The sequence below is a fragment of the Zonotrichia leucophrys genome, chromosome 24 (assembly GCF_028769735.1).
Source record: "Zonotrichia leucophrys gambelii isolate GWCS_2022_RI chromosome 24, RI_Zleu_2.0, whole genome shotgun sequence".
Taxonomy (NCBI): domain Eukaryota; kingdom Metazoa; phylum Chordata; class Aves; order Passeriformes; family Passerellidae; genus Zonotrichia; species Zonotrichia leucophrys.
Window position 1 is genome coordinate 4,037,542 of NC_088193.1, and position 23,653 is coordinate 4,061,194.

Below are 23,653 nucleotides of genomic sequence, written 5' to 3' on the forward strand. Positions count from 1 at the left end.
TCTCAGAATTGAGGCATTGGCTGTCTCAGATCCAACAAATTCAGGGTATCACCACAGAATGAACCAACCAGGCCCCAAGGTCAGCTCCAAGCTTTCTCTTCTCTCAGCATTTAAAATTCTTTACCTGGAATACCCAGCTGTGACAGTGCTTGCAGGGGTCTGAGGATGAGGGAAGAAATGAGGATCTGACTCCATGTTTCAGAAGGCTTGATTTATTATTTTATGACATATATTATATTAAAACTATACTAAAAGAATAGAAGCAAGGATTTCCTCAGAAGGCTGGCTAAGAATAGAATAGAAAGGAATGATAACAAAGGTTTGTGGCTCGGACTCTCTGTCCGACTCACAGCTGACTGTGATTGGCCATTAATTAAAAACAACCACATGAGACCAATCCCAGATGCACCTGTTGCATTCCACAGCAGCAGATAATCAATGTTTCCATTTTGTTCCTGAGGCCTCCCAGCTTCTCAGGAGGAAAAATCCTAAGGAAAGGATTTTTCAGAAAATGTCATGGCTACACCCAGGGGCAGTCTGAGTGCCACAAGCAGCATCAGGAGCACCCTGTGGCAGAGGTGACACTGGTAGGTGGGACAAAACCTTCAGACTGAAGGATAAAAAATCAGCAGCAGCTCATTTCACACCCCAGGGAACCCAGAACATCACAGCAGCACCTGATGCTCTCCAGGAGAGGCTGAACTTTGCAGAGGATGTTGAAAATGCCTTTTCATCCCCTGTCAAGAGAGGCACAACTCAAAGAAACCCAAGAGAAACCCGTGACCCCTCTCCAAATGCCAAATTAATTGACCCTGCACTCCATGTCCCTTATCAGCAGTTCCAGGGAGCTCTCCTGATACTTCACTGCTACTCCAGACTGTGCTGGGCATTCAGGAGCTCCCACTCTGGAAAATGAGCAGTCAGCAGCAAATACTTCACAAATGCAATAAACCCAATGGTTGCACCACTCCTCTTTTTATTAGATCTTGCCAATGAACTGTTAAAATAAACTCTGGTCTTTGCATTGATGTCCTTTGGGTTTGTGGGGCAAAAAAAAAAAAGACCCAAAATATTTCAAAATTGATTTTTTTTTGCTTACAACTGAAGTTAAGGAAACAAGATTGGGGGAAAAAAACTTAGAGCAAAATTCCCCATGGGTATCTTTGGTTTGGTTTAAACCAAACAAATTTACTCATGGAAATATTGCTACAATAAAAATTTGATTTATTTTATTTACAGCTGCCTTCCACCCTGCCTTTTACAAATAGGATCTGGAGCCACAAGGCCCAGAGATAACTTTGTCACCTCTTGGGGACCAGGTTTCCCTTGGGTGTCAGAGAGATTCTTACCTCCATGGAGGATTTTTATGAAAACAATCCTGAAAACCTAAAAAATAAAGAAAGGATGGGTTTTTTCAATGCCACATTCCCCAACAGGCAACCACAGTGACCTGCAGAATGGCAGGAGGGATAGTAAAACATTAAAATCAGGCTCACAGCACTGGACACCAGCAGCTCTCCCTGCAGGAATAGTTTCAGTGTATCTTTGCTCAGGAAAATCAGATTTGTAGAGACCTTTGAGGTCTCTGCCAGCAGAACTGAGTGTATTTAAGACATGCACAGGCCATGTAGGGGTGCTGGGCAAGCCTTAAAAGGATGGCTCTAAAATGCTTGGAAAACTCACAAATATCCTTCACATCAGAGAGGTTGCACAGAACACGTTGGTAAAACGAGACTCTGATGCCACATGTGCTCTTCTGTTTATTTTTTTATTGGCTTAACAACAAAAAACACAAAATCAGCGACACCAAGAACTTCACCCTCCTTCTCCAGCCTACAAATTACTGATAATCCACAGCAAATATGAAAATATGTCAAGGTTAAGCAAAAAGAATATGGATTCATCATCACATATTTGACCAAACACATCCTTAATTAAATTTGTGTCTGTTCTGATACTCAGGTAAAGCTGCTCTGTCCCAGACCCTCCCTCCCTCCCCAGCCCAACCTCATCCATGGCCCAGGATAAGCTCAGCTCCTCCAGGAATGAGCTGGTGGCTGTTTTACTGTGCAGAACATGAAATCCTCCTGCTCCTGTCCCTGCTCTGAGAGTGCAGCTCCTCTTTATCCCAGCTGCAGGGCTCCATCCCAGGCATCCATCAGAAGAGGCCTGAGCTCCCCAGGCTGGCTTGGTGTTTGCTGTCTGATAGAGAAATTCAGAATAAAAGTAGATTAGAAATTCAGTGGATACCCACAGTCATCACTGCAGCCAAATCCAAGGGAATAACCCAGGACAGGACCTGCAGGATCAGCTTCAGGCCTTTGCAAACTCTCTGCATCTGAATTTCAAAATAATGCAAATGATGCTCCCATAATTACACCAACCTCGCACTGTTATTAATTTCAAACTCTGAGTGTCACAGCATGAAAAATTCAGCAGCTGCTGGAGGAAAATGTTCAGCTCAGAAGAAATCCTGCTTAATTTAACTCCTGCTTTATTGTCACAGACATCTTTTATGGAAAATCCTTTCCTTAGGATTTTTCCTCCTGAGAAGCTGGGAGGCCTCAGGAACAAAATGCAAACAATGGTTATCTGCTGCTGTGGAATGCAACAGGTGCATCTGTGATTGGTCTCATGTGGTTGTTTCTAATTAATGGCCAATCACAGTCAGCTGGCTCAGACAGAGAGTCCGAGCCACAAGCCTTTGTTATCTATTCCTTCTTTTTCTATTCTTCTGATGAAATCCTTGCTTCTATTCTTTTAGTATAGTTTTAATATAGTATATATCTTAAAATAATAAATCAAGCCTTCTGAAACATGGAGTCAGATCCTCATCTCTTCCCTCACCCTCAGACCCTTGTAAACACCATCACACTTTATTTACTGCTCTAAACCAGCACCCATGAACAAAAACCAGCTGAATTACCTGAATTGCCAAGGGCTGAGGGTTGATGCAGATTCACCAAAGCTTTCTTGATCTCACACAGGTTCTTGGCAAGGGGGGGAGCTGCCACCAGACCCTCCACCTCCAGCTCAGTCAGATAAGCCAAGGGGAGATCTGAACCTGCAACCAATTGGGGCATTTTTAAGCCTAAAGGAAGAAGCTCCTCATGGCTGCAAGAAGGAAATGTTGTCCTGGGCAGAGGGAATGTTGAGAGGATCACAAATGATGGTGTAGAATCTGCCTGGCCTCCTCAAATTAGCATTTAATTATTATAATGACATGCAGACTCTTCCCTACAGGTGGTCATTAAGGTATATTAAGTAATATAAAGGTGTGAAGGGTCTGTAGAGATGGAAATTCCTTGACTTCTCTCCTGCAGAGAAGGATGTAAAAGGATGGAAACTCCTTGACCTCTCTCTACAGATGATAGAGGAGGCAGAAGTGGCTGCCCTGAGCTGGCACCTCAGCAAAAATAAATTATGTGAAAGTAAAAATAGAATAAATGGAGAAAAGTAAATCTGCATTTGCTGTGTTAGCAAACATGGACACCCCCTTTTACCCTCCTAGCACAGAATCAGCTCCTGAAAGCACCTCACAGCTGGGGCACTGCCCTTACCACGCTCTTCATGCCCAGGCAGGCTGGAAAAAGAATCTTTCCTGCTGAACAGCTCCCAGAGCTGAGCCAGCTCAGGATCCTGTGGGATAAAAAGGAATCAGAAGTTAAAGAAATAGAAAAACTCCCAGGAAGGTGAGAGATGGCCCAAACCCAGACACCTGCAGCTCACCTGCCCTTGTGGTTTCTTCTCAGTGGCCAGGCTGGGCAGGGGGGGCACAGCTCCCACTGCAGCCTCTGCTGGGACCTTGGGCTCCTGCCCTGGATTTGCAGCTCTGCTCCTCTCAGGAGGGCTCCCAAGCAGAGCTTCCACAGCTCTCATCAACTCTGTCACCTCTTGCCATGGGGAACCTTAGGAACCCAACACAAAATTTCAGTGGGATTCCCTAGAACCACCTGGAAAACCATGATTAAATCCAGAACAGCACCAAGAGCAGGAGCCTTTATTTGGAAATTTCTCAGGATGCCTCATTTTGTACAACATTTCCAAATTACTCCGTGCTCCCCTGATGCCTTGAGAAGGCTGGCCTAGAACAGAGGCTGAGCAGAGTTACAGAATAAAGCAGGGATTTATTAGAAAGCCTCCATGGACACACCTTGGGCAGCACAAGAGCCCAGCCAGGACTGCACCAAAGAGGAACCAAAATGGTCCCAAAATGAACCCAAGATGAACCAAAATGGTGCCAAAATGAACACGAGGTCATGAGGTCTCTCACTTTTACAAGTTCTGCTCCATTTGCATCTTGGGTTCATTTGCATCCAATTTCAGCTTTAGCTTTTTAACAAGCAGTCCCACCCTGCTTGTTTTTCTCTCTCCAGCCCACGGGGTTTGTGCTCCTGGGCTGAGATTTGGATCATTTGTCCTTGGTGCCCAGCTGGAGCAGGAATTTTTTGTCTCCCTGCTCTGTGCACAGAGCTCACCATCCTCTGATATGAACCCAGACCACTAAAGCACCACAGAACCTGAAAAACAGAAAATCTAAAACCTGAGGCATTACACCCTTCCCTGAGCTGCCAGACCTCTCCTCTCACTGAGCCCAGGTGCAGACAGCCTGTCAGCTTGTACAGAACAATTTTTGGGCTCTCTCATGTGGATGAGTCAGGTCTTTTTTAGCCTTTTCCTTTCTGTGCTGCTGCTGCCCTCACGCTGCACCCGTCCCTGGCTCTGCACCCTGCTCCTCTCACCTGGCTGGGAGTTGTTGTTCCACTGCCCATCCTTCAGCTCAGCACCCACTGCTGCCCAGCTCTGCTCTGCAGCTTCCTGCCCACAAATCCCCTGCCTGGAGGTTTTCAGGGCTTCCCAGTCCACAGCTTGCACCATGTCCTGTTCACAGAAAGCAGCAGTGTTATATTCTGCAAACCCCAAAATCCACATTCAGCCCCTCAATAATGATGCCTTGAGCAGGCTGAGTTAGAACAGTGGCTAGAGAAAGTTGAAGAATAAAGTAGGAATTTATTAAAAGGCCTCAATGGATGCACCTTGGGCAGCACAAGAGCCCAGCCAGGGCTGCACCCAAGGTGAACCAAAATGGTCCCAAAATGAACCCAAGATGACCCAAAATGGCCCCAAAATGCACGAGCGCTCCCGGGGTCTCTCCCTGGGATCAGTTCTGCTCCATTTGCACCTTGCAGTTCATTGTCCCATTCCAGCTTTAGCCCAGGCAGTCCCACCCTGCTTGTTTTTCTCTCTCATCACCACGGGTTTGTGCTCTGGGCTGAGATTTGGATCATTTGTCCTTGGTGCCCAGCTGGAGCAGGAATTGTTTTGTCTCCCTGCTCTGTGCACAGAGCTCACCATCCCCTGATGTGAACCCAGACCCACACACTAAAGCAGCACAGAATCTGAAAAGTATAAAAGCTAAACCTGAGGCATCAATAAAACCATATAAAAAATTTATTTTATACCAAAGTAAACTACTGAAAGGAGTAATACCCAGCCTTGGATGAACTTTCCCTTCAGGCAACAATTTATCTTAAGATTTTCATGGTTCCAAGGCTCCCTTCCCTCGAATGCCTCTCCCCACTGACCATGAGGCTCTGGATCCTCTGGCTGATCCCCCTGTGGAACACCAGCACGTCCATCCTGTGCTTTGCCAGCTGAGAGGCCAAGTGCAAATTCTGATCCTCCAGCTTGTCATAGAGGGTCCGGACACTGAAATCCTCCAGGAGCCTGGGGGTGAAGCTGTGCTCTGAAACACCAGGGAAAGGATCACGCTCAAACACTGCAAATGAGGTTATTTCAGTTTATTTCCCCTACAATTCGTTGCCTGGCCAGGGGAATTTTGTGTTCTGTGAGGGAGGAGGATGAGGCAGGAGATGTGAGAGAAGGTCTCGTTCCCCAGCGAGGGGGAGGATGACAGAGCGTTACTATCAGCTCCTAAATTGTCCAGAAATCTGCCGGCATGCTGGCAGAGCTGCTCCGGAGCTGTCCCAGCATCAACACCTGCTGCCATCTGCTGGGCTCTGCTCCCTGTCAGCGTCCCGAAATTCCCACTCATTCCCAGAAAGCAAAGGAGGAGTCCCGTGCCTCCAGGGAACAGAATAACCAGCAAACGAAGCCAAGGAAAACACTTGTAAATCTTTATTTTCTTCACCTGTCACCTGAACTCGCTGCTGTTTTAAAGGGCTTGTCAAGGCTGGGGATTCACTCTCTCAACTCTTGAGGGAAAAATCTCCAACCCATCCCCATGACAGGGGTTAAATCCCTGGAATAAACCCAGGTGGAAGTGTGTGTGCCTGTGGAAGTGCAAACAGCAAAGTGCCTGTGGAGCCTCCTGAGAGTGCAGGACATGCTGGGTCAGCAGGTGTCAAAATATTGCACCTGAGAGAAGAAAATGGGGAGGAAGTGGGGAAAAAACCAATGGGAGAACACCTGGGGCTGGCCCAGCCCTTCACCTGCACCGGGCACTGCTCCCTTCTCTCCAGAGCCAGCATCTTCTCCAGATCCACGCGGACCAAGCATCTCATAGAACTCTACACTGGGGAAAATGGCAAAGAACATGAAGAACATCTCATTTTTCTCAGGAAGATCAGACCCCAGCTCAAGCAGAGGATGGGTTTCTTGGGTAGATTTTTTGTAGGAGCCTGCAGAGGCTGGTGTTTACCTGTCCTTAAGGAGGATGTACTCTGGTGGGATGTGTGGCTCCCCCAGGCTCCTCCAGCGTGGCTTCCAGCCCTTCAGGGGGCTGATTTTGGGGCCAGCAGGCTGGAACACGATGGCCAGGGTGGTGAGCACCAGCACGAGGAAGCCCAGGATGAAAAGGATTGCTGAGGAACACAGGAGGGAGGGCAAGAAGTGAGAAACACAAAAATAATATTCAGCACCATTCTCTACTCATTTCACTTCTGCTTCTTCTGGGAGAAGCTGGGGCAGGTGGATTAGGAGGTGTTTTCAGGACTGAAGGATCCAGTTTATAAATTTTATAGAGAAAATATATATTATTATATCTATATTATATATTATATAGTATATAGTATATAATATATATTATATATTATATATTATATATTATATATTATATAGTATATAGTATATAATATATATTACTGAGTGTATTTATATGTATATCTATATATTGTATAGATTAAATATATTAAAAAATATAAAATATATTAAAATGTGTACATATTATATTATATTATATTATGCTTTATCTGCATTATATGCTTTATATATATTATATGCTTTATATATATTATATATTATATATAATTAGATAATATAGTATGTAAAATATAAATGCAAACCTAAATATAATATAAATAGGAATATAATGATAAATATAAATATGACTATAAATATAAACAATATATATTTTATAGAGTCAGGATCATGCTTGCACACCACACTTTCATTTCTGTTGTTTCCTGGCCTCCCCCTGAAGGATTGGTGCGTGCACAGCTCTCACACCCACACCTGCCTTGGAGCACAGACCTTACCTGACCTCGTGTTTAGCTTTCAGTCAGCTTGGGAATGATGGATTTCATTTCAGCTGGGTTTATCATGGAAATACACTGTCATTTTCTGCTTCCCAGCCAAGGAAAACAAAGGCCTGGGTTACCTGAACTCTTCAAACAGGGCATGGGGACGAGCACGACTGCTCCTTCCCTCTGTCCCCAGCTCAGCTCCTGCACAGGCAGGCCCTTGGCCAGACAGAAATGAAATTTGGGAAGCTCCTCAGCAGCAAGGAATTAAAGCTGACAGAGCAGTGTTTTGGTGGCACTTCCAAAGAAAATTCTTGTTTAAACAACTTAAAAAGGACAAGAAAGGTGATGGGTGAGGATGGAGGTTGAAGGTATCTCAGAGCTTTGGCTGGACCTGTGATAGCAGCCCAGTTGGGAGCCAGGTTCAGATGATGCTGCTGCTTCAAAATGCCGTGTCTGGCCAGCTGGAACAGGGAGGAGGGCTGGAAGGAGGCGTCCCTGGGGTCACAGCTCACGCTGGCCTCCTTCACTGTCACAATCAGGAAGCGTTCCTGAACGGAGCTGTCCCTGAAAACAAATGTGCCAGGCTCCAGGAACACATGGGCAAACCTGGAAGGGAGAAGTGAGGAAGGGTTACCACAACTGGTCAGGTCTGGATAATAAATGACATAAACTCTCAAGACATTCACACAAGGCTAATTCCCCTTTATTAATAAACCCATTGATTTTATACTCTGCTTCACTAGAGGTGGACCTGATTGGTCCTTTAATTAAAACACCATAGGCTAATTAAGAAACCACCCTTTGGTAAACAACCTTATGGACAAAACAGCTTATTACAAAACAGCAGGTGCAGATTGTTCAGAATTCTTTCTCTCCCTAAAGCTTCCCAGGCTGATTCTGGGAAATCTTATCTAGCTTCTCTCTCTGACCAGGGAGCTGATCCAAGCCTCCTTCAGGCTCCATCTGTGAAGATGGTTGAACACAGCAAAATTTGGTGTTTTCACTCCCAAGACCTGCTGATTCTGTCAAAAACTCACTCTCAGGTTGCCCACAGCAGGTATTACCAGGAGATGTTGAGCTGGGTCTCCTGGATCAGGTGGTCCAGCCTTCGGAAGGGTCCGAAATCCCAGCCGGGGTTGTTGTTGTAGAGATGCTGCTTCTGGTACACGGGGTAATGGCTGGAGGCACGCTCTGGGATGGGGCAGCACAGGGACAGCAGCTCTGAGCCACCTCAGCTGGGAAAGCTGGCACTGGGCTGGCAAAGAGCTGTGGAACTGCTTTTACAGCAGCTCATTTCTATAGTCAGCTCATTTAATTGAGTTTAATTACTGCCCCACAAAGATTTGTGCTGTCTGTCACAGACATGTTTGATGAAAAATCGCTTCCTTCAGATTTTTTTCTCCTGAGAAGCTGGGAGGCCTCAGGAACAAAATGTAAACAATGGTTATCTGCTGCTGTGGAATGCAACAGGTGCATCTGGGATTGGTCTCATGTGGTTGTTTTTAATTAATGGCCAATCACAGTCAGCTGGCTCGGACTCTCTGTCTGAGGCACAAGCCTTTGTTATCATTCTTTCTTTTCTATTCTTGCTAGCCTTCTGATGAAATCCTTTCTTCTATTCTTTTAGTACAGTTTGAATATAATATATATCATAAAATAATAAACCAAGCCTTTTAAATATGGAGTCAGATCCTCATCTCTTCCCTCCTCCTGAGACCCCTGTGAACACCACCACAGCTGTATAACACAGGATCAATTTTATCTCACTCTATAGAAATTCAGTCAAAAATTGAAAACCTGCAGGTAAGGCCCTGGCAGAGATCATACTGCAGTTCTGGGAGACAGGAGGAGCAGGGATGGATCCATGCAGGCTGCCCAGGATGGATCCATGCAGGGTGCCCAGTGTGGAACCACTGCTCTGAACAGGTCTGGACCCACAAATGTGCTCAGCCCCAGCCAGACTCACCCTGGGAATTGATGCTGAGCTGGAAGAGGATCGTGTCCCCTGCTTCCAGACACACCACTGGGTTAGGGATGAGGGGCAAGGCCTGGCTCTCTCTGGGGGAGCTCCTCTGGGCTCTGGGCCCTTTCTGCAGCAGCTGATCTGAGGAAAAATCTCCTGCCACAGGCAAGAGAAAAAAACAGAATGAACCCTGCAAAGTGAGCAGCATGTGATAACACCCAACCCTCGGCAAGGGAGAATTATTTATTTTGTATCTGCGGGCAGTTTCAGCTCACAAAGCCAAATCCATGCACCTGCTGACAGATTTTCCTCTAAGTGGAGTTTCCTTCTAATTCCTTGGAAATCCAAAATCCTGCAATCTCTATCTGAGCCCTTCCCAGGGAGTTACCCACGCAGCCAGTGAATTCCCCACTGCTTACTCCCAGACAGAGCAAGAATTTCCCTGTTTTCTAAATAGTCTGGAGCATCTAATAATGAATTTCCTCCATGCCAACATGGGAGGAAATGGCTGTGCCACTGTCCAGTGGCTGTGCCACCATGGGAGGAAATGGATGGCTTGGTGTGCTGGAATTTGGGTTCTCTCTCAAGCCTTACCCATGAGAAATGCATCCAGAACTGCTGTGCTGGAGACAATGAAACCCAGCACTCCCTGGGGGCTGAACAGAACCAAATGCACCCTTTGGCTGCTCTGCAGGTGCTCATCAGGGCCCAGAACATTTGAAACCTCCTGTGAGAAGCAGAGAGAACTCAATTTAATCAACCCTGGTTTGTGGTCAGCTTTCAGTGCAGCTGTAAAAGGAGTTTTTCCTCTGTAATTCAGGAATTGTTGTTTCTCTGTAATGCAGCAAGCTTAACCTCCCCTGGAGGAGTTCCTTCACCCCGTGGTGATTTCTGGGCTCTCCCAGACGTGCACATTTAGACAGCAATCCCTCCCTCCACACCTACCCTCACTTGGCCCTCGCCCACCCTCAGCAGCAGCTCCCGGTGGGTGCCAAAGGCCAGGGAGATGCGTGGGGCTCTCAGCAGGCACAGCTGGTCACAGAGCTCCTCAGCAGAGACGTACTGCTTGCAGTGACATCTGAAAAAGGGACAAATCCTTGGTCAGTCCTGATCCCTCAGCAAAGAGCTAAAACAGACCCCCAGTGTGTCACAGCCCACAGAGTGGATGATCCTACTCTGTATTCAGAAAAAAGGATGGAGCAAACTCCCTGTACATCTCATCAACACCATGCCTGCCCTTCAAGGCCAAAATGTGACACCCCCAGCTGCAGCTGCTCTTGTTTAGCAGCGAGTGACCACTCCAGCACCATGTGCAGAGCACACAACCATTCCCAATTCAGTTCCAACAATGCTGATGAATGGGTGGTAGTATGATTATGACCACTCACCAGATTTAAAAGCCTGGTAGAAAAAGGAGAAGTACATGGGGTGTGACCCTTTAACACTCTCTTCCCCACACTGAAGGTGCCAGTGGTTCAATAGACTGTCAGTTACACAAAAAGCTTTTGCATCACTTCCCTAAATTCCTCCCATATCAAACTATGACACTGAAGCAGAGAAAATCCCTAGTCTGTGCTTTTTCTTTTCCTAGTAAGGAAAAGAAAAACTTTTTCCTTCTTTCCTTGCTTTCTAGAAAAAAAAAAAAAAACCTTTAAATGTTTCCTCCCAGATTTGCCCTAAACCAAGACACAGTGCTGGGTTGGACTCAGTGATGGTGAAGTCCCTCACTGGTGTTTGTGTGGTGTGTGGTGGCCTGTTGTGGTGGTTCTGTGTGGTTGTGGTGTTTCTGTGGTGGCTCTGTGATGTTTGTGTGGTGGTTCTGTGGTGGTTGTGTAGTGGTTCTGTGGTGGCTCTGTGGCAGTTCTGTGGTGGTTGTGTGGTGTTTCTGTGGTGGCTCTGTGGTGGTTTTGTGCTGGTTGTGTGGTGGCTCTGTGGTGGTTCTGTGGTGGCTGTGTGGTGGTTCTGTGGTGGCTCTGTGGTGTTTCTGTGCTGGTTGTGTGGTGGCTCTGGTGGCTCTGTGGTTCTGTTGTGTGGTGGCTGTGCGTGGCCGTGGTGGCTCTGTGGCAGTTCTGTGGTGGCTCTGTAGTGGTGTTCCTGTGGTGGCTCTTGGTTGCTGTGGTGGCTCTGTGGTGGTTCTGTGCTGGTCTGTGGTGACTCTGTGGCAGTTCTGTGTGGCTCTGTGGTGGCTCTGTGGCAGTTCTGTGTGGCTCTGTGGTGGCTCTGTGGCAGTTGTGTGTGGCTCTGTGGTGACTCACATGCCCAGCTGTGCGTGGAGCTCCCCTCCGGCCGGCCCGCAGGCGGGGGCGCAGTCGTGGCGCTCGGGGGCGGCGCAGCGGCGCGTGGACGCCAGCCGGACCTGCCCGGGGGCACACAGCTCGTCCACCTGCAGGGGAACACACACACATGGGCCCCAGGGCTGCAGCTTCCAGGCCGCAGCTGAGCTGCAGCATCCCTAAGGTTCTCCTTGTCCCCACTGCTGCGCTTCAGACCTCCATGTAAAGGTAATCCAACATTCCACATCAAGGCAACCCAACATTTCACATCAAGGCAATCTAACATTTCACATCAAGGCAACCCAGCATTCCACGTAAAGGCAATCCAATATTCCACACAAGACAATCCAGCATTCCATGTAAAGGTAACCCAACATTCCACATAAAGGCAGTCCAACATTCCAGGTAAGGGCAAACCAATATTCTGTGTAAAGGCAACCCAACATTCCACATAAAGGAAATCCAACACTCCACAGAAAGGCAATCCAGCATTCCACACAAACACAACCCAACATTCCATGTAAAGGTAACCCAACATTCCACATAAAGGCAATCCAACATCTCAGGTAAGGGCAAACCAACATTCCATGTGAAGGCAATCCAACATTCCACATACCCAACATTCCACATCAAGGCAATCCAACATTCCACAAAAAGGCAACCCAACGTCCCATGTAAGGGCAATCCAACACTCCACATAAAGGCAATCCAACATTTCACATAAAGGCAATCCAGCATCCCACGTAAAGGCAATCTAACATTCCCCATCAAGACAATCCAACATTCTACATCATCAAGGCAATCCAACACTCCACATAAAAGCAACTCAACATTCTACATAAAGGCAGTCCATCATTCCACATAAAGGCAGCCCAACATTCCACAAAAAGGCAATCCAACCAGGAAACCATCAAGAAAACACACTATGGGGATTTTTGAAGGAATTTTGAATGAGTTAGAGCTGGGACCTCTGAGTTTTTAGATTATGTGATTTCTTTTTCTTATCTTCTGCATGGGCAGGAAGGGTGAGTTTGGCTCGCCTCTTCACTGCATGGTTCACAAGGGATTGGTTTTAGTGTCTCCCTGCCCATGACAGCTCTAAAGAAGAACTTCATATTAAATGAGGTTTAAGTTCCTGGATCTGTCATCCACATGAAACACTGTGCTGTTCCCACTGCCCTGGCATGGAAGGATCCTTTACTTCCATCCCTTGGGAATTTAAATTTAACCTCACAAGATCCTGGAAAAGAAAACCTCCTACAACAAAAGGCCAATAAAGCATCTGAAATATTTGTTTGGCTTATCTTAAGGCCTGAACACTCCCCTTTTCCTGCACATCACACAACAATTTTGGTTTGGAGACTGATTTTACCTGAGGTCGGCAATCCTGGTCGCTGTTGCTGTCAGAGTCTTTCTTGCCTCTCTCATCATAGTAAACATAACCTGCCCGGCAGATGCAGGAGGCATCTGACTGCTGGAAAGCCCTGTTGAGCCCATGGCAGGTACAGCTGGTGGCACCTGGGAGAGGAGGTTGGATTTAGAGAGGGAATACAGCCTGGAACAACCGTGCTGGCTGGGAAGGAGCAGCTCCTGTGCTCTGGACTCTTTATCAAATCCCACTGCTCATTTCAGTGACACTGCTGGAGCCTGTGCCCCTTTTCCAGGGCAGAGCTGAGCCACAGGCCAGGCAGCTGGGTTGTAGGATGGTCAGGGTGGATGGAGATGTGAGATCTCTGCAGCCAGGGCTTGGAACTTGGGGTTCATTGCAAAGGGCCTGGGTGCAGGGCCCTGCTGGGAGCTGCCAAACACAGCTCAGAGCAGGCTGAGAGAAGAGAGGAGGAGAGAGGATGAGAGAGAGAGAGGATGAGATGATAAGAGAGTGAGGTTCCCATTGCAATACAATAAATCTTCTTCTGTGTTGAATATTCTGATTCTCACTAACCAATCTAGTACAAGATACAAATCCTACAGCATTTACATACAGCCTATAAGAATCATTACATTACCATCCTGTGTTACATTTTAAACCCTAAAAACTCCTCTTTGGGCCCCTTCTGCCAAGCTGTAGGGTCTGCTCTGACCCTTGGGCCTGTCTGCAAGCAGAGGGTGTTGTTCCATCAAAAGGGGATCACCTTCAGCAGCCACACCATTGTTTTCCAGTTGTTCAGTAACTGAGGGATCTCAAAGCTTGCTTTCATTTCAATCTTGCTTATAGTTTGTATATTCTCAGAATCTTTTGCCAGGCAATTATATTGATAAGGTTTTCCTGTTTCATCTTCCCCAACAGTGGGGCCAGCCTGCACCAACACAGCATGAGAGCATCTCCTGCAGCACCCATTCAGCCAGAGATGCAGAAAGGCCCAGCTGCTCGTTGGCAGCAGAGTTCTGACAAGCCCTCCACTGATTTGGAGATGAAAGCCCTGGATGGGGTAAGGACCCAGCCAGGCAGGGCTGCCAAGCCCTTCTCTCGTGCCCCAACAGCCTCAAATCCACCTGATTTGAAACCCTGGGGCAGTGCTGCACATACACTAAGTGAGGAATAAGCACTCCTCACTTTTCCAGTTTCCATCCAGCCTTATCCCACTTTATCATGCCCTCAGTGCCCAATTTTGGCTCAAAAGCACCCCTAGATTTAACACAATCTCCCCAAATCCCAGCTAAAGTGATTTTGGTGTAACACTACTGCTTTCAAAGCAATGATAGAGCAAGAATTAGTAGAGCTGCTCAGCTCTCCTTTTCTTTAAGGAGAGAAATCCTCTTGGATAAGGGTGTAAGAGTGGATTTGGATTTGGAATCCTCCTCCTGGGTGGCACAGGGGAAGAGCAGCTGGGCACGGGCAGCACCCCCAGCTCCAGGAGGATCCCAGGGCTTGTGGCACACCAGGGAACACCAGAGGGGAAAAATCCACTCCCACACCAAAAAACTCACCTGGCTGGGAGGAAGAGGAGCTGCCACAGGGGAAGCAGGCAGGCTGGGCAGGGAGGTGGTTGAAGGTGCCAGCAGGACAGGCCTGGCAGTCCCCGGGGTGCTTGGCAGAGCTGCTGCTCCCGTGGGTGCCCGGGGGACAGGGCAGCGGGGCAGGGGACAGGGCAGGGCAGTAGTGGCCACGGGGACAAGGCTGCTGGTGGTAGCTGTCACTGCCTGCAGAAAGGGGTGGCATTAGGGACGCCAGAAAGTGCTGGGAGACAGGCAGAGAGCGTCTGCTTGTCCCAGTGATCCATCTACACACGTCTCTCTATATATAGACACGAGTCTATAGAAATCCACACATGTACAGAGCAGCTTTTTTCAGTCTAATTCATATTTAAATATAAATCTCAGTTTTTCCTTCCCCCCAGCTCTTCCACTGGCTAAATCCAGTGGCAAACCCACGTGACAGCCCACACCAGGCTTTTATAACTGCAGAGCACTGAGAGCTTTGCCCACACAGAGCTCAAAACTCCCAATTTGAGCTGCTATTTCGTGCCCCACTCCCCCGTGGCAGCTGAATTTACCTGGTGGGCAGGTGAAGCCAGCTGGGCAGGGCTGGCAGGGCTCTGAGACCAGGGGCTCGCTGCGGAAGGTCCCTGCAGCACAAACCCTGCAGAATCTCTCAGCTGAGCCCCTCAGGCCAGGCAGGCTCAGGGCCATGTGCCCTCCTGCGCAGGGCACGGGATGGGCACTGCCCGGGGGGCAGTAGAATGGGAACACACACCTGGTAATCAAAACAGAGCAGGGAAAGGAAGAAAATTTCTGCAAATTATTCCAGCATTCAGTGATCAGTGAAAACAAAAGGCAAAACTAAAAGTGATTATCTGATTCCATGTTGGAAGCCAGGACATCTCTCTGGCTCTTCTGGAGTGCCCGAGCCCCTGCCTGGTGGCTCAGAGACCTTGGCACAGAGCCCAATGTGCCTTTGATTTTGACCCACGGAAAAATGACAAAATTAATGATCAGTGAAAACACAAGGCAAAACTAAAAGCAGTTCTTATCTGACTCCATGCCAGAAGCCAGGAAATCTCTCTGGCTGTCCTGGAGGGCTCCAGCCCCTGCCAGGGGGCTCAGAGCCCAAGGCAACTGTGACTTTGATTTTGACCCATGGAGCAAATGACCACCTTTATATGAAGAATTACAGGTCAAAAGAGCTTAAACAGAATAATAACTAGTTTGTCATGGGGTGAAAAGTAAATTTTTAGGGGTTTAGAATGGGGGCTCGTGGTCCCAAATGGAGGAGCTTGGGCGTGCCCTGTCCTTCTTTCTGCTTCCTAGCCTCCATGTTCTGGGTGATGTTGGCACTTTTGGATTGGTTTAAGATGGAAGCTCACTGTCTAACATAGGTGATAGGTATTGGGGAGTTATGGTAAATAATGTACAGGTAATTTTTAGTATAAAGGACAACACCACCCTGAGGGTGGTCAGTGTGCCTCTGACTGACCTGCTGGACAGACCTTGGCAGGCCAGAGAAAGAATGTTATAGATAACAAATAATAAACAACCTTGAAAATCGCAGATGAGGAATCCTGACTCCTTTGACTGCCAGGCTGAGAAAAGAGACTTGTACATATCTCAGGGTCACTCTGACCAGCAGAAATCCTGAGAATTCCAAGCTGAGCAGAAACTAAAAATCCCTCTCCCAGTCCCCAAAACCCAAATCCCAGTCACCAAATCCATGGCTGCAGCCACAAAATCCCTTTGCTGTTGCAGCATGCACAAAGAATGTGGTTTAGGTGGGACCCCAGGCACAATTCCCAGTGTTGGGGTTTGCAGGAGCCCCACGCCCCAGGTACTCACAGCTGCTCGGGGCTGCTGAAAGTCCAGGATCCCTCAGGGCAGTGGTAGCCAGCAGGACACAGGGGGGGCTCTCCTGTCACAGCAGCACAGTACGAGCCAGGCCTGCAGGGTTTGGGATTTACTGACCCTGGGGGAGAAATGGGAATGGCGTTGGTGTGACATCCCCCAAATGGGAAAATCTGTGTTTGGGAGGAAAGGAGGTGTGACCGTGTTCACAGGGGTCTGAGGATGAGGGAAGAGATGAGGATCTGACTCCATGTTTCAGAAGGCTTCATTTATTATTTTATGATATATATTACATTAAAACTATACTGAAAGAATAGAAGAAAGGATTTCATCAGAAGACTGGCTAAGAATAGAATAGGAAAGAATGATAACAAAGGTTTGTGGCTCAGCTCTCTGTCCAAGCCAGCTGACTGTGATTGGCCATTAATTAGAAACAACCACATGAGACCAATCCCAGATGCACCTGTTGCATTCCACAGCAGCAGATAACCATTGTTTGCATTTTGTTCCTGAGGCCTCTCAGCTTCTCAGGAGGAAAAATCCTAAGGAAAGGATTTTCCATAAAAGATGTCTGTGACAAGGAGGCTTTTCCATAAACTCTCTGTGTTTTCTACAGCTCCCAAAAGGGCACAGAACTCTTGGGAACCAGTTTATTACTTAGCATGGCATGCTGGCACCTCAATGCCCAGCTCTGCATGAAAATATCTCTTTCTTTTCCAAGCCCAGACCACTTCCTTGGCAGCCTCAGTTAAAAAAATCAGGGAGGGCTGGGAGGGATCATGGCCTGGGATAAGAGTCACTCTAATTCCTGTCACTGTCACATTTTCTGGAAAAATCCCTTTGCCAAGATTTCTTCTCCTGGGAAGATGAGAAGCCTCAGAGAAAAAAAGGAAAACAATAATTATCTAATTTTTCTCCTGTGTTTTGCTGCTTTGGAACGTGATCTGGAGATTGTTTATCCAACAGGTCATTGTTTGATTGGTTTCATGTGAATTGTTTTGACTTAATGAACAATCACAGTCCAGCTGTGTTGGGATTCTGGAAGCAGTCATGAGTTTTCATAATCATTCTTGTCAAGCCTTCTGTCTGTATCCTTTCTGTATTCTTTAGAAAATTTTTGTTTAGCATAATTGATATGATATGATATATAAATTAGATATAATATATATTATATATGTTCTTAGAAGGGTAATTTATTATTTTATGATATTGTGTATTATATATTATACATTATATATTTTTATATTACATTATATTATAATCTATAATGAAACTAATATAATATTATATAACAATATATAATATATATAATATATATAATATATATAATATATATAATATATATAATATATATAATATATATAATGTTTAAAATGTATAATATAATATAATGATAAATTACCCTTCTAAGAACATGGAGTCAGATTCTCAGTTCCTCCATCATCCTGAAGACCCAGCAAATACCACAAATTCCCTGCTGATCCCTCATTTAGGCTCAGGAGATGAGGAAATAAGGCAAACAAAGGTGGTGTCACCTGCTGGGCACTCATAGCCGGGTTTGCAAGGGATTCCCTGGGTGTTGGGGAGCCCAGTCTGGGCTGGATCCGGGCAGTGATATCCAGGAGGGCAGGGATCACACTCTTCCAAGGATTTGGCACCAGGCTGGGTCCTGGAAGTGCCAGCTGGGCACAGGAAAGTGTCCCCATTGCCAGGGCACCAGTAGCCAGGGGGACAGGGGTAATCCTCAAAGCTGGTCAGGCCTGTGGGGAAAGAGAAGGGAGTGAGAAAAGGAAGAGGAAAAGGAAAGAAAAGGGAGGAGGAGGAGGAGGAGAAGAAGGAGAAGAAGGAGAAGAAAGAGAAACTGAGTGGCCAGGAGGAAATTTGGAGAAAGGCTCTTAGGTCGCTGTGAGCAGGAATTCTCCCTCCCTTCCCTGAGCTCATCCTGGGGAATTTTGTCACTCAGAAGTGGGCAAGGGAAAGAATTTTGTCACCCAGAGGTGGGAAAGGGATGGAATTTAGTAACCCAGAGGGGGAAAAAAGAAGGGGATTTTGTAACCCAGAAGAAGGGAAAGGAGAGAATTTTGTCACCCAGGGGTGGGAAAGGGAAGGAATTTTGTCACCCAGAGGTGGGAAAAGGAGGGAATTCTGTCACCCAGAGGACTGAAAGGGAGGGAATTCTGTCACTTAGAGGAGTGAAAGGGAGAGAATTTTGTCACTCAGAGGAGGGAAAGGGAAAGAATTTTGGCACAGAGGAGTGGGATAGGGAGGGAATTTTGGCACCCATAAGAGGGAAAAGGAGGGAATTTTGTCACAGAGGAGTGGGAAATGAATGGAATTTAGTAATCCAGAGGAGGGAAAAGGAGGGAATTTTGTCACCCAGAGGTGGGAAAAGGGCTGGCTTTGCCCCACACTCACCTGGCAGGGGACAGTGGTACCCAGGAGGGCAGGGCTGGCACTCTGCCAGGCTCCGTGCCCCCAGGTGCCCACGGAAGGTGTGGGGAGGGCACTCCTGAGGGGCCAGGACACTGCCCTGGGCACTGCCATTGCTCCCGAAGCAGTAATGGCCCAAAGGGCACGGATGGGCCTCAGAATCCCCTAAAAAACAGAAAAAAAAGGATTTAAGGAGTGTCCCCAGTGTCGCTGGGACACTGCTCTGTGTCATCCCAGCCCCTCCTCTGCCAGGTGGCACCCAGGGGTGTCACTGCATGAACAGGTCACTGCCTCTTTTCACTCACAATTCCATGTCTGACATCCAAGCCATGCTCTGGGATGGGGGAAAATGGGGTGGGAATTGTGGAAAATGGGAGGGGATTGGGTAAAATGGGGGGAAAGGGGGATGGGATGGGATGGGATGTGGGAAAAATGAGTCAGAATGGGGGAAAATTTGGGAAAATGGGTCTGGAATGAAGGGAAATGGGATGGGATTGGGAAAAATGGGATAAAAAGGGTCTGGGATGGGTGAAAACTGGGAAAAATGGGGGGAAAAGGGGCTGGAATTGATGCCTTGTGCAGGCTGCCCTAGAGCAAAGGTTGGACAGAGGATTTATTAAAACAGGGGTTTATTAAAAGAACTCCATGGATGCACCTTGGGCAGCACAAGAGCCCAGCCAGGGCTGCACCCAACATGAACCAAAATGGTCCCAAAATGAACCCAAGATGAACCAAAATGGTCCCAAAATGCACGAGCGCTCCCGGGGTCTCTCCCTTGGATCAGTTCTGCTCCATTTGCACCTTGCAGTTCATTGTCCCATTCCAGCTTTAGCCCCTGCAGTCCCACCCTGCTTGTTTTTCTCTCTCCAGCCCACGGGGTTTGTGCTCCTGGGCTGAGATTTGGATCATTTGTCCTTGGTGCCCAGCTGGAGCAGGAATTGTTTTGTCTCCCTGCTCTGTGCACAGAGCTCACCATCCCCTGATGTGAACCCAGACCCACACACTAAAGCAGCACAGAATGTGAAAAATAGAAAAGCTAAACCTGAGGCATCAGAATGGAGGAAAATGGGAAATCAGGGGTACACAAAACTGTCCCAAAAAGCAGCTGCCATCACCCAAACCTGCTTTGCACCACCGGCCTGGAGGGCAGGGCAGGCAATCCTCCCTCCTGCCAGCCCCGGGGAGAGCCCTCAGAGTGTTGGCAGGGCACGGGGTGGGCACCTCAGAGCCCTCCAGGCAGAAGTGACCTAAAAATGGGTGGAAAAGAGAGAAAAGTAAAACATGTAAAATCTTCCAGTGGCAAAAACAACCCAGCCAGTCTGCTGGTGCTGTGGAATGAATTTTTACAGGTGTTGGGAAGCCAGGTGTCCTTTTGGCTTTTTTCTCCCTGCGTTCCCAGAGGAGCAGCTTTCTGCTGCCCTGCATGGCTGATCCAATCCCAGCATCCCATGGGGAGATGCTCCGCCCAGGGGAGGAGCCAAGCATTCCTACCTGGATCCAATCTGAGCTTTGGGACACCCCAGCAGCCTTTGCCCCCTGCATTGCCAGAGGAGCAGCTTTCTGCTGCCCTGCATGGCCAGAGGGAGCCCAGGCCCATCTGCAGCAGCCCTGGAGCTGCAGAGGAAAACTCCCCCCTTGTGCAGGATCCCTGCTGCAGCAGAGCCACAGCTGGCACTGCAGGAGGGCTGAGCCCCCATGGATGGGGCTGGGACACCCCCTGACACACAGGGGGCAGGGAATGGTCTGACTCTGGCAGAGTTGTTTTCTATTTTTGCTCTTTTTTATTTTTTTTTTTCTTCCCTAGTAAAGAACTGTTATTTCTGCTCCCATATCTTTGCGTGGCAGCCCTTTAATTTCAAAATTATAATAATTCAAAGGGAGAGGGTTTGCATTTTCCATTTCAGTGGAGGCTCCTGCCTTCCTCAGCAGTCTGTTCAAACCAAGACACTCACCTACCTGCAGGACACAGCCCTGCACACACCTGTTTATTTTGGTTTTTTATGATTATTTTCTTCCCTAATAAAGAACTGTTATTCCTGTTCCCACATCTTTGCCTGAGAGCTCCTTAATTTCAAAATTATAATAATTCAGATGGAGAGGGTTTGCATTTTCCATTTCAGGAGGGCTCCCAAGGCCCTCACCTACCTGCAGGACACAGCCTTGCACACACCTGTTTATTCTGTTTATTATTATTATTATTATTATTTTCTTCCCTAATAAGAAACTGCTATTCCTTTTCCCATACCTTTGCCTGTGAGTCTTTTAATTACAAAATTACAATAATTTTGGGGGAGGGAGTTTACATTTTCCATTTTGGGTGAGGCTCCTGCCTTCTTTAGCAGACACCTGGCTGTTCAAACCAAGACACCCTCACCTACTTGCAGGACACAGCCCTGCACACACCTGTTTATTTTATTTTTTTATTTATATTTCTTTTTATTTTTATTTTCTTTTTTAAATTTTTATTGTTTTCTTCCCTAGTAAAGAACTGTTATTCCTGAGAGCTTCTTGATTTCAAAATTATAACTCAGGGGGTTTCTGCCTTCCGTAGCAGACACCTTTTCAAAGCAAGACCCTCACCTACCTGCAGGACACAGCCCTGCACACACCTGTTTATTTCATTTTTTTATTTTTTAAATTTTTATTATTTTCTTCCCTGGTAAAGAACTGTAATTCCTGAGAGCTTCTTAATTTCAAAATTATAATTCAGGGGGGCTCCTGCCTTCCTTAGCAGACCCTTTTCAGGGGTCCTTTTCAAAGCAAGACCCTCCCCTACCTGCAGGACACAGCCCTGCACACACCTGTTTATTTTATTTATTTATTTATATTTCTTTTTATTTTCTTTTTAAAATTTTTATTATTTTCTTCCCTAGTAAAGAACTGTTATTCCCGAGAGCTTCTTGATTTCAAAATTATAATTCAGGGGGGGCTCCTGCCTTCTTTAGCAGACACCTTTTCAAAGCAAGGCCCTCCCCTACCTGCAGGACACAGCCCTGCACAGACCTGTTTATTTTATTTTTTTTAAATTTTTATTATTTTCTTCCCTAGTAAAGAACTGTTATTCCTGAGAGCTTCTTGATTTCAAAATTATAACTCAGGGGGTTTCTGCCTTCCGTAGCAGACACCTTTTCAAAGCAAGGCCCTCCCCTACCTGCAGGACACAGCCCTGTACACACCTGTTTATTTTATTTATTTATTTATATTTCTTTTTATTTTTTTATTTTTTTAAATTTTTATTATTTTCTTCCCTAGTAAAGAACTGTTATTCCCGAGAGCTTCTTAATTTCAAAATTATAATTCAGGGGGGCTCCTGCCTTCCTTAGCAGACACCTTTTCAAAGCAAGACCCTGCCCTACCTGCAGGACACAGCCCTGCACACACCTGTTTATTTTATTTTTTTATTTATTAAATTATTATTATTTTCTTCCCTAGTAAAGAACTGTTATTCCCGAGAGCTTCTTGATTTCAAAATTATAACTCAGGGGGTTTCTGCCTTCTGTAGCAGACACCTTTTCAAAGCAAGACCCTCCCCTACCTGCAGGACACAGCCCTGCACACAGCTGGCCCCAGCGGCAGCCGGCCAGGAAGCGCCAGGAGAAGGGGAGGCCCTGGGGAGCAGCCTGAGGGCTCCCAGCCAGGCAGAAATATCCTGCAGCACATTTCCCTTCCAGCTTGCCGTGCCTGCAACAGAGAGAAAAACAAGGATTTGTGTCTTCTGAGCTGCTGCTGGTTGTTTGGTGCAAAAACAGAGTATTGACTGGGAATTCTGTGATGTTTGCAGTGAAAAATAACTTCTGATATGAGAGAGAATATAGACACATTTTTCCACTTAAAAAACCGTGTAGATGCACTAGCTTCTGCTTTAAAACTTCTAATTTGCTTTATATATATTGCTATATTCTAAAACTTTAAATTTTAAGTTTTCTACTATGTGATATTACACACTTCTATTGAAATGATACACTCATCATTTTAGTTCTATTATTCAACTTTGGAAGCTCTTCCTATGGCTTCAGGTTAAATGTAGTCTTCTCTTGAGGGTTAGTGTTTGTGAGCACAAAATTCTCAGTATTTTCAGTAACTAGGGTTCCAAGAGATGACTGAAGTGAGCCAGTTCAAACTCCATGAACAAGGCACACTGCTGCAGATGGAATTGTGGGTGACTTTCCACTGGGCTGGACTTTCTGCATTACTCCCATGATTTCATAAATTTGAAAACTCAAAATGGAGAGAATAAATGCCACCCACACCTCTTTCAGGTGCTTCTTTGTACCACAACAACGATGCCAGACTGCTTTTGCCTTTCAGGATTCCCAGATCCAATGCCTCTGTACCCAACTCTGTAGCTAAACTTGTATTTCTTTACTTTGAGTGAGAGAAATGCAGGAGAGGAGCTGGGAAGAACTTTCCCAGCACAAAACAAGGATGTCAGACTGCTCCAGAGGAAGGGAAAAATGCCAGGATGAACAGAACCCTAACCTGCAGTAGTGGCCAGGGAGGCAAGGCAGGCATTCCCTCTCATTCCAGAGGCCAGTCACGTTATCAGGAGTGAAGGTGCCCTCAGGACAGGTGAGAGGAACTCGTGTCCCTAGAAGGGAGAGCACAAAGACAAAAATAAACTTCATTAAGAGTGCTGTGTGTGACAAGGCTCCTGAGCTCTAACAAGTGACTCTCAGGTGGCCTCTGTGCCATTCTGGCTCATTGCCCCCTCCTCACCACCTGGGCTG

The 23,653-nt window shown here is 46.8% G+C and overlaps 1 protein-coding gene across 1 annotated transcript in view; it reads right to left on the reverse strand.

Annotated features, from left to right (window-relative positions):
• Positions 1-2,050: 2,050 nt before the first annotated feature.
• The window catches only part of LOC135457357 (zonadhesin-like), an 80,418-nt gene continuing 58,815 nt past the window's right edge, over positions 2,051-23,653 (reverse strand). Inside the window, exons 44-63 of the mRNA XM_064731876.1 lie at positions 23,406-23,514; positions 22,462-22,607; positions 18,912-19,091; positions 18,206-18,256; positions 14,649-14,861; positions 13,093-13,238; positions 11,703-11,830; positions 10,393-10,525; positions 10,042-10,174; positions 9,451-9,603; positions 8,549-8,675; positions 7,876-8,090; positions 6,662-6,824; positions 6,453-6,535; positions 5,586-5,746; positions 4,743-4,881; positions 3,730-3,908; positions 3,561-3,639; positions 2,927-3,064; positions 2,051-2,202 (exon numbers count right to left, since the gene is read on the reverse strand). Of these exons, the coding sequence (XP_064587946.1) occupies positions 2,159-2,202; positions 2,927-3,064; positions 3,561-3,639; positions 3,730-3,908; positions 4,743-4,881; positions 5,586-5,746; positions 6,453-6,535; positions 6,662-6,824; positions 7,876-8,090; positions 8,549-8,675; positions 9,451-9,603; positions 10,042-10,174; positions 10,393-10,525; positions 11,703-11,830; positions 13,093-13,238; positions 14,649-14,861; positions 18,206-18,256; positions 18,912-19,091; positions 22,462-22,607; positions 23,406-23,514 (2,720 nt within the window). The 3' untranslated portion in view covers positions 2,051-2,158. The remainder of the gene's footprint in view (positions 2,203-2,926; positions 3,065-3,560; positions 3,640-3,729; positions 3,909-4,742; positions 4,882-5,585; positions 5,747-6,452; positions 6,536-6,661; positions 6,825-7,875; positions 8,091-8,548; positions 8,676-9,450; positions 9,604-10,041; positions 10,175-10,392; positions 10,526-11,702; positions 11,831-13,092; positions 13,239-14,648; positions 14,862-18,205; positions 18,257-18,911; positions 19,092-22,461; positions 22,608-23,405; positions 23,515-23,653) is intronic.